Genomic DNA, 9,455 nt, shown 5'->3' with positions numbered 1-9,455 from the left:
GATGCAATGAATATTGCCAGGTCAGGCATGCAAATATAAGCCACAGCAGAAGGATTTTGATCAGGCGATGGGAATAAGTTATATAAATCTAAGGAGCCATAATATGTATTTGTTTCTATTTTAATATATACTTTTATATACTTCCTAGCTGTGGTGCGTAAAGAGTTGGGTGGATTATTTGCATCTTCTCGATGTGCTATATTGATGTACGAGGTGTCTAAAGTGTTAATGGAATTTGTATATCTTCTCAGAATACTGTAGAAAATGTAATTACATGAGAGACATATAAAAGAGTGGACTGAAGTTCGATGGGAGAAAGCTTTTGTTTCCCACGCAGGCTGGACTCGGGTTATTCTTGCCAACTGTTGCTGCTGGTGTCCCGGGTGCTCGAACTTAATTTCGTTTTCGTGATTATCCCCCCAAATTATCCGGTTACGCTGGGGATCTATCAGTACCCCTATCTCACTTAAGATATGGATGCCCAGTATGCTGCCTTCTGTGTTCTGACAGTATCAAAACCGAGTAGGTAACATTAATTCCTGTACTTCTAATAACACCATCTCACTTAGGGTTGCTTTCTGATAACCCGCACCCACACCTTGGATGTTTACAGTCCTGCGGGTCCAGGGAAAATCTAAGTTGGTTATGGAAACGGACGCTCCATTTTGATGATATCCTCATTAAAGGGTGTCTCAGGTCGGGGCGGTGGTGGCAGTGGTAGCAGTGATGCTGGTACCTGTCTGAGCATGTCCATCAGCTCTTCCCTGGTTAATGATGTTCCCTTGTTTGCCTGTTGTGGACCTTGCCTCCCTGCGCATCCTCCCTTACTCCAGCAATCTTTGGCCAAATGTCCAAGTTTACCACAATTGTGACATTTCCCTTGAGAATTTCCGTAACCTCTTCTTTTCTGTGGACAATTCCTACTGAAGTGGCCTCCCTTATTGTAGTTAAAACATATCAGGGAAGCTGCGTGGGGGTGTATCTCCTCCTCCTTCGTCTCTGCTGCAACCGGTGTTGCTGCTATTTTTGCTATTTTCTCCTTTTGTTCTAACTTTAACTCCTCTCCATGTTCTGCCCATTCCAAAGTTTCCTCGTAATTATCTACTATCATAAATCCTAACGTAATTATCTTTGGATGTGCATCTCCCAGTCCGTCTTTAAACATTTTCAAGAATGCTGCACATTTTTGTCAGGGTCATCAACCCCAGAGTGGCCTTTGTATTCAATCCATTATCGTTCCCTGTACTCCCCTAACCTTTCGCCTGCCTTTTGAATCACATTCATATTCTACTCCAATCTTTTGTCAGAATTCTGTATTTCTACTATTTTGACTTCGGTGTTGGTAACTTATTCAATAGAATTTGTCTCTGCTGTGGGCTGAGAGGTCCCTCATGTGTGGTAATGTCGGCTGCTCTACGTCCATTGGTGGGAATGGTGTGGACGCTGATATGTAGCCATTATCATGTGCTGTGGGCCGCTCTACTGCACACTCGTTATCCCTGTCTGGTTGACTGTTAGTTTGATGTTGTGGACCATGAGGTACATTGGCTCTATTACCACAGGTGATGGTGTTACAGCTGTGTATTGCACTATCCGTCTGCTCCTGTCTTACATAGAAACATAGAAACATAGAAAATAGTTGCAGGAGTAGGCCAATCGGCCCTTCGAGCCCGCACCGCCATTCAATGAGTTCATAGAAACATAGAAACATAGAAACATAGAAAATAGATGCAGGAGTAGGCCATTCGACCCTTCTAGCCTGCACCGCCATTCAATGAGTTCACGGCTGAAGATCTCTTCCAGCTTATTTATCTTAAATTCTGTCTCTTGAGTTTGTTTTGTTTGAGTATCTATCTGTGCTCTGTAGCAGATGAGTATTATTGCATAGGCAGTCTCTGGACTCTGGGCTGGTACCAGCAGATTGGAAAGCAGCTAATGTAACATCTCTGTTTAAAAAAGGGGACAGACAAAAGGCAGGTAATTATAGGCCAGTTAGTTTAACATCTGTAGTGGGGAAAATACTTGAAACTATCATTAAAGAAGAAATAGCGGAACATCGAGATAGGAATAGTGGAATCAAGCAGACGCAGCATGGATTCATGAAGGGGAAATCATGTTTATCTAATTTACTGGAATTCTTTAGGGATATAATGAGCATGGTGGATAGAGGTGTACCGATGGATGTGGTGTATTTAGATTTCCTAAAGGCATTCGATAAGGTGCCACACAAAAGGTTACTGCAGAAGATAGAAGTACGCGGAGTCAGAGGAAATGCATGAGGATGGATAGAGAATTGGCTGGCGAACAGAAAGCAGAGAGTCGGGATAAATGGGTCCTTTTCGGGGTGGAAATCGGTGGTTAGTGGTATGCCACAAGGATCGGTGCTGGGACCACAACTGTTTACAATATACATAGATGACCTGGCAGAGGGGACAGAGTGTAGTGTAACAAAATTTGCAGATGACACAAATATTAGTGGGAAAGCGGGTTGTGTAGAGGACACAGAGAGGCTGCAAAGAGATTTGGATAGGTTAAGCGAATGGGCTAAGGTATTGCAGATGGAATACATTGTCGGAAAGTGTGAGGTCATCCACCTTGGGAAAAAAAACAGTAAAAGGGAATATTATTTGAATGGGGAGAAATTACAACATGCTGAGGTGCAAAGGGACCTGGGGGTCCTTGTGCATGAATCCCAAAAATTTAGTTTGAAGGTGCAGCAGGTAATCAGGAAGTCGAATGGAATGTTGGCCTTCATTGCGAGAGGGATGAAGTAAAAAAGCAGGGAGGTCCTGCTGCAACTATCTCGGGTATTGGTAAGGCCGCACCTGGAGTACTGCATGCAGGTTTGGTTACCTTACTTAAGGAAAGATATACTGGCTTTGGAGGGGGTACAGAGACGATTCACTAGGCTGATTCCGGAGAACAGGGGGTTACCTTATGAAGATAAGTTGAGTAGACTGGGTCTTTACTCGTTGGAGTTCACAAGGATGAGGGGTGATCTTATAGAAACATTCAAAATGATGAAAGGGATAGACAAGATAGAGGCCGAGAGGTTGTTTCCACTGCTCAGGGAGACCAGAACTAGGGGGCACAGCTTCAAGATTCGAGGAAGCCAATTTAAAACCGAGTTGAGAAGGAATTTCTTCTCCCAGGGGGTTGTGAATCTGTGGAATTCTCTGCCCAAGGAAGCAGTTGAGGCTATTGAACTGTCACAGATAGATAGATTTTTAACCAATAAAGGAATTAAGGGTTACGGGGAGCGGGCAGGTAAGTGGAGCTGAGTCCACGGCCGGATCAGCCATGATCTTGTTGAATGGCGGAGCAGGCTCGAGGGGCTAGATGGCCTACTCCTGTTCCTAATTCTTATGTTCTTATGTTCTTCCTTTTATTTTTGTTCTGAAAATCCCACCATTTCCTCCGTCTGTCAAGTGAGTCTTTCATAGAAACATAGAAACATAGAAAATAGGTGCAGGAGTAGGCCATTCGGCCCTTCTAGCCTGCACCGCCATTCAATGAGTTCATGGCTGAACATGCAACTTCAGTACCCCATTCCTGCTTTCTCACCATACCCCTTGATTCCCCTAGTAGTAAGGACTTCATCTAACTCCTTTTTGAATATATTTAGTGAATTGGCCTCAACAACTTTCTGTGGTAGAGAATTCCACAGGTTCACCACTCTCTGGGTGAAGAAATTCCTCCTCATCTCAGTCCTAAATGGCTTCCCCCTTATCCTTAGACTGTGTCCCCTGGTTCTGGACTTATCCAACATTGGGAACATTCTTCCTGCATCTAACCTGTCTAACCCCGTCAGAATTTTAAACGTTTCTATGAGGTCCCCTCTCATTCTTCTGAACTCCAGTGAATACAAGCCCAGTTGATCCAGTCTTTCTTGATAGGTCAGTCCCGCCATCCCGGGAATCAGTCTGGTGAACCTTCGCTGCACTCCCTCAATAGCAAGAATGTCCTTCCTCAGGTTCGGAGACCAAAACTGTACACAATACTCCAGGTGTGGCCTCACCAAGGCCCTGTACAATTGTAGCAACACCTCCCTGCCCTTGTACTCAAATCCCCTCGCTATGAAGGCCAACATGCCATTTGCTTTCTTAACCGCCTGCTGTACCTTTCTTTTCTTTTATTAAGAAATCCAAATTAATAATGTCCAGTATAAAACAGCTGTCAATGGAAAGGTTTAACTCCTTTAGAGGGTTGTAAGAAGGCCGGGCGTCATTATGTGACTTCGCATAATCATGACAATGTTTTTCCCAAGCCTTTGTGCTTTCAAAACTGGCTTAGGTATTGGAACTCCATTAAAACAGCAGAAATCATTAGTAAAGTTGTCATAATAAAACCTTCTCATTGGGAAAGACAGCATTTTAGATTAATCTCCAATTTGTCTGAACTTCCAATTTTAATACTTGGCAAAGATTTTTTCACTGATTTAAAACAAGACCACACATTTTTAATAGCTATTTTGTTGACTGAAATCCAATTTTACCACAAGCTATATGCAATCCAGCATTTAATTTTTACGCTCCCATTCACTGAGCAAATCTTGTTTTTTATTTCTCTCTGCACAAAATCTAAACTTCTGTGCCGGTTCCAGCTTTTTTAAGAATTCTCTAATTCCCAGTTTTTTCCTTCCTTTGCGGAGTTCGCAGAACTTCGGTTTTTTTGCCCTTTTGAATCCAAACATAATAATTTTTCTTTTTTGATGATCTTCCTCTATTCCATAGTTAAACATCTTTGTGTCTCTTTCTCGGCACAATACTTCTGTGTCGGGTTTACCTCGTAAGTTTTTATATATAAATCAATATTTTTTTCACAGCTAATTTCATCTCCTTTCTTCAAATTAGGTTTTGTATTTTGATGATTTCCTCCAGTCCATTTTTCTAAAGGTCTCTGTTTCTCTTTCTAGCAGCTGCAGCTTTCAAGGTTGCATTTTAATTTTTTAATATAAACACGTTGTCCTTTTTAAATTCAACGTGTTTATCCAGCAATTTTCTTTTATTAATTTTCCATTTTTCTCAGCTAGCATTGTATCCCACTGGCCAGTTTTCCTAGGATCCTGGGGTTCCACCCCACTCTTTAGGTTGTATTCCTTCTTCTTTGCACTGCACACGACCAATACCGGCGTCTCCGTGTTATTACCGTGTCACGCTTCGGGACATACACCTTAATTTTCCTCTAACGATCGCTGGGGTCCTCTTCCCCCTTCTTCTTCAGGCAATAAAGCTATCCCGCCCTTGGTTTTCATCCTTCCGTGATTCGCTGTAACTTGTTCAACAGATTTCCCCTTCTATTTCTTTATACAGATTACCTCCTTCCCCATCAATGCTACAGCTGCAGGTGTTACAAAACATACTCACTGCCATTTAGCTGTCACATCATCCATGTCAGAGGGTCTGCATCCTGTTCGTGACGCCAAATGTAGGGGTTAAAAAGGAGGCTTCTCTCCTTCAAGGTGGACTAACTGATATAGTTAATCGACACCTACCCTTCTGTTGGGGAAAAAGGAGGCTTCGCTCCCTCAAGGTGGACTAACTGATGTAGTTAATCGATACCTCGCCCTTCTCCTGTTGTATATCGACCGACGGAAGTGAACACACGAAATCGCAGGTTCAATCGGCTTTTATTACGAACAATTGCAAGGGAAGGTTCAGTCGTGGAACCTCCGAAATACAAGAATTTTCAAGGATAATTTATACAGGTTTTGGAGAGGAGCTATCCTCCTCAAAATCATCGATAGGTCTACTGTTATCAGCGAAGTGACATTGATTTGTCGACTCTTATCAGACGGGCTCAGAGTGGTAAATGCAACTGTGCATCTCTCATCATTGTTTTGTTCCATTTTGCTCTCTACCCCAGTCTATCCGAGGCCTAGGGTGGTTTGTACTGACTTCTTTATCTCTTCCTCAGGGACTTTTAAACAAAACAACTGACTTCGGCTGTTTAAGAGTTACTAAGTTTAAGCTACAGTTTAATTCGTATGTGTGCTATGCCTATATAAGGAAGTTTTACCGACATAGGCAATTATATGTTCACTACCTTCAGTATAATTCTGACCCCCTATTTGCAACCTTACAATTTATATCTCGCAGCTAACAATGCCACACCATTGTTTTTTGCCTCTCCTTCCTAAATATGGAACATCCTTGGATATTCAGTTCTCAACCCTGGTCACCCTGCAACAATGTTTCCATAATTGCAACGATATCGTATCCGTTTACATCCGATTACTTGCATCAATTGATAGTTTAAAAAATTATGGAAGTCATTATTTTAACATTCATTTCCTGTATCTGAGGAGAGACCTTAACACAGAATATCAATAATATTACTCATCATAACTTTATCGACAGCACAATACAAGAGCCAGCTCCATCTTTGTGCTGAGTCAGAGACAGCAGTCGGTGCACAATCGACAATTTCAGTCAGTATCTGGGACACAAGAGGTGAAAGGTCACATCGATTAACCGAGTTCCAACTGTTTTCTCCACTGATCACATGACAAAAGCCTGCTCCACTTGTCAATGAGGAATGGTGTCCAATAGAGAGATCCGCGCCTGTATTATTCACACCAAACTTACAGGAAAATTACCAATATCGGCGATCACAAGACCTTTGATGATTTTAGCAGAGAATTAAACTTTATTGATGATTTTAAAGTGCGACGCCTGATCCCTTTATCTGCAGTGTATGGTGGATTCCTGTCTTGTCACATGTCTGGCTCCACTGCTGAACTCATCATTGTTATCCTTGATCCCTGAACGTGACTGTGCTTCATTTGCAGGAATAGATTATGTTTACTCAGCGAAACAAGTGCGAAAAACTAAAGCAATGCATAAATCAAACACATCCTACAAAATGGCTGAAATGTTCACACAAGATCTCACCAATTTTTCAATCACCACAGAAAACGGATGTTCTGCGGTGGAAATAGAGGTAAAATTGAGCTTTCGTGACGAGGAAGCTCTCTTTAGGATTGAATCGTTTTACTGTCTTTTTCTAACCAACCTCAGAATGAATGTCCAGGGAGATTTCACCACTGTCTTCAGCTCTTCTCTGAATTTCCTCTGGGTCGCTGCATAAATACACGGGTTTTGAAAGCAACTCAAAAACTTTAACATTAGTCCTGTTTCAGTGGCGATATATCCAGGGTCTGTGCGGTCACCTCGGTAATAATTAATGCTTGCCAACCTGGTAGTTACCAAACTCACGGCAGCAGTCAGCCACAACAATACAAAACTGCCCGATATAGCAAAGAGTAAAATTATGGATTTCTTTCGGTTCTCCATCTCTGAATCGCTCTGCGTCTCACTCCTGTGGCCCCTGAGTCCCCTGCGGGATCTACTGGCCACTAAAATACGTCTGCCTGTCAAACAATTTAACAAGGCAATTAAAGTAAAGGGAAACCAAACGCCCCAGGCGCTGTGAAACCAGACGTATGCCGCACCTGGAGGTGAGGAAACAAATGCTACACTTGTCACGCAACCCCAATGTACCTTGTTAATTATTTGATGAGGTTCAAATGCAAGCAAAACAGGGATGTTCTTTAAAAAGATGAGGAATGTGAAAGCTGTTATAACCATGGCCGCAGTTCTCTCGGTGCAATACTTTGTTTTAAACTTCTGGCAGCAGATAACCACAAATCGGTCAAATGTGAAGGAAACGGTGAACCAAACAGACAAATCAAGGTTGACAGCAGTCATGTATAAAATGAGCTTACACACGGGAGTGTGGGACAGGAATGAAAGTGTAAAGCGATTACTGAAAATATTGTACAGCATTACATTGACGATCATGACCAGTAGATCCACGGATGCCATGGCGATCATGTAGACAGAGATACACTTGGAAAGGCCACAATTCCTTCGGGATAAAATAACAATTGTCACCAAGTTCGCTGTAAGAAAAAGAGAGCAGAGAAATAATGTTGGAGTGTCTGATTGAAATATAGAAATATAGATGGAAATATCTGGTGAGAGCATTTTACTCCATTCGGTCTTACTGTCAGCATGGACCTGTGTGGAATATGATTAGTAATGGACCTCTAACCTTCAAAACCAACCCACATACTTTACTGAGCTGCTGCAATGCTCACTGTGCACGGGGCATCAAGACAATCCAGAAATCAGCCAAAATCCTTGGACTGTAGCTTCAGAGAATATTGTAACTTCATTAATGATATCAGCTTAAGGGGAAAGCAGAAAGTGTGGACGGCCGCTTCAGTGAGATTGTTCCAGTCTCTAATGACCCTGTAATGCTGCCATTACAATGCAGGAAGAATGTTCCCAATGTTGGGGAAGTCCAGAACCAGAGGTCACAGTCTAAGGATAAGGGGTAAGCCATTTAGGACCGAGATGCGGAGGAACTTCTTCACCCAGAGAGTGGTGAACCTGTGGAATTCTCTACCACAGAACGTTGTTGAGGCCAATTCACTAAATATATTCAAAAAGGAGTTAGATGAGGTCCTTACTACTCGGGGGATCAAGGGGTATGGCGAGAAAGCAGGAATGGGGTACTGAAGTTGAATGTTCAGCCATGAACTCATTGAATGGCGGTGCAGGCTAGAAGGGCCGAATGGCCTACTCCTGCACCTATTTTCTATGTTTTCTATGTTTCTATCTAGAAAACACGTTATCGTATCCTACATGTGGTAAGAACATGAGTCAGTTCATACAGATCAACAACAAACAGGTTAATATGACTCACCTGTTACACCGATGACTGCGAGAATCGGGAAATAAATCGCTTTTATCTGTAGCATCATTAGTTGGCCCATTTTCGTGACAGTGGATGTATTCGTTTGGAACTGAAATATTCTGATAGGCACACGTCTGAGGCAATGGAAGGGAACATATATTTATCCACACGTCAATCCACCAGAGAGTCAATCAGGTTAACTCATAATTAGCATTATTTACAGTCACTTAACAAATAGACTGAGATAAATTGTTTTTGTCTGATTCATCAGATTAATGAAATAATTGAAAGTGTTAGCGGGAATTTTCTAAAAAGCGTGCTCAAATAAAATCTTCATTACAATTTGTATGTGCAATCTCACAGTACAGCTGCTGAGCCTATTACTGCAGGAGCAGTGATGGCAGCTCCCCTAGCCCTGCATGTCCTGCCCCTATCCTTGACTCAGTCGGATTGGTCAAACCCGTCCAGAACAGCTGGTGAGCCATGTCGTGCACAATTGGTTGTGAGCACAGTCGTAGGGCATTGAAGGTAACCGCATTCCTCTGGTAGTTGTTGTAAATCTATCCTTGTATTTGAGGTGAGAGTGCTTCTGTTGTAACTGTGGATGACCCACACTTAAAATCGTGGTGATCTTACATCTCTGGTACTATTCATAGCACTACATTTCCAACAGAGGAGAAAGTGCCACTGCAGTTCTAGTTGTACACTGCACTTATACTCGAGGTAATCTTGCTCCTCTGGCACCAGTGATA

At 42.4% G+C, this 9,455-nt stretch overlaps 1 protein-coding gene across 1 annotated transcript; it reads right to left on the bottom strand.

The window, feature by feature from the left end:
* Positions 1–6,992: 6,992 nt before the first annotated feature.
* On the bottom strand, positions 6,993–8,782 carry LOC139240348 (probable G-protein coupled receptor 139). The gene is made up of 2 exons (XM_070868819.1): positions 8,713–8,782; positions 6,993–7,903 (listed from the first exon to the last, which is right to left on the bottom strand). The coding sequence occupies exons 1-2, from the start codon at positions 8,780–8,782 to the stop codon at positions 6,993–6,995; spliced, it is 981 nt and encodes a 326-aa protein (XP_070724920.1).
* Between the last annotated feature and the right edge of the window lie 673 nt (positions 8,783–9,455).

The sequence above is a fragment of the Pristiophorus japonicus genome, chromosome 31 (assembly GCF_044704955.1).
Source record: "Pristiophorus japonicus isolate sPriJap1 chromosome 31, sPriJap1.hap1, whole genome shotgun sequence".
NCBI lineage: Eukaryota > Metazoa > Chordata > Chondrichthyes > Pristiophoridae > Pristiophorus > Pristiophorus japonicus.
The sequence above is the reverse complement of the archived record's forward strand: the minus strand, read 5'-3'. Positions and strand labels throughout refer to the sequence as shown.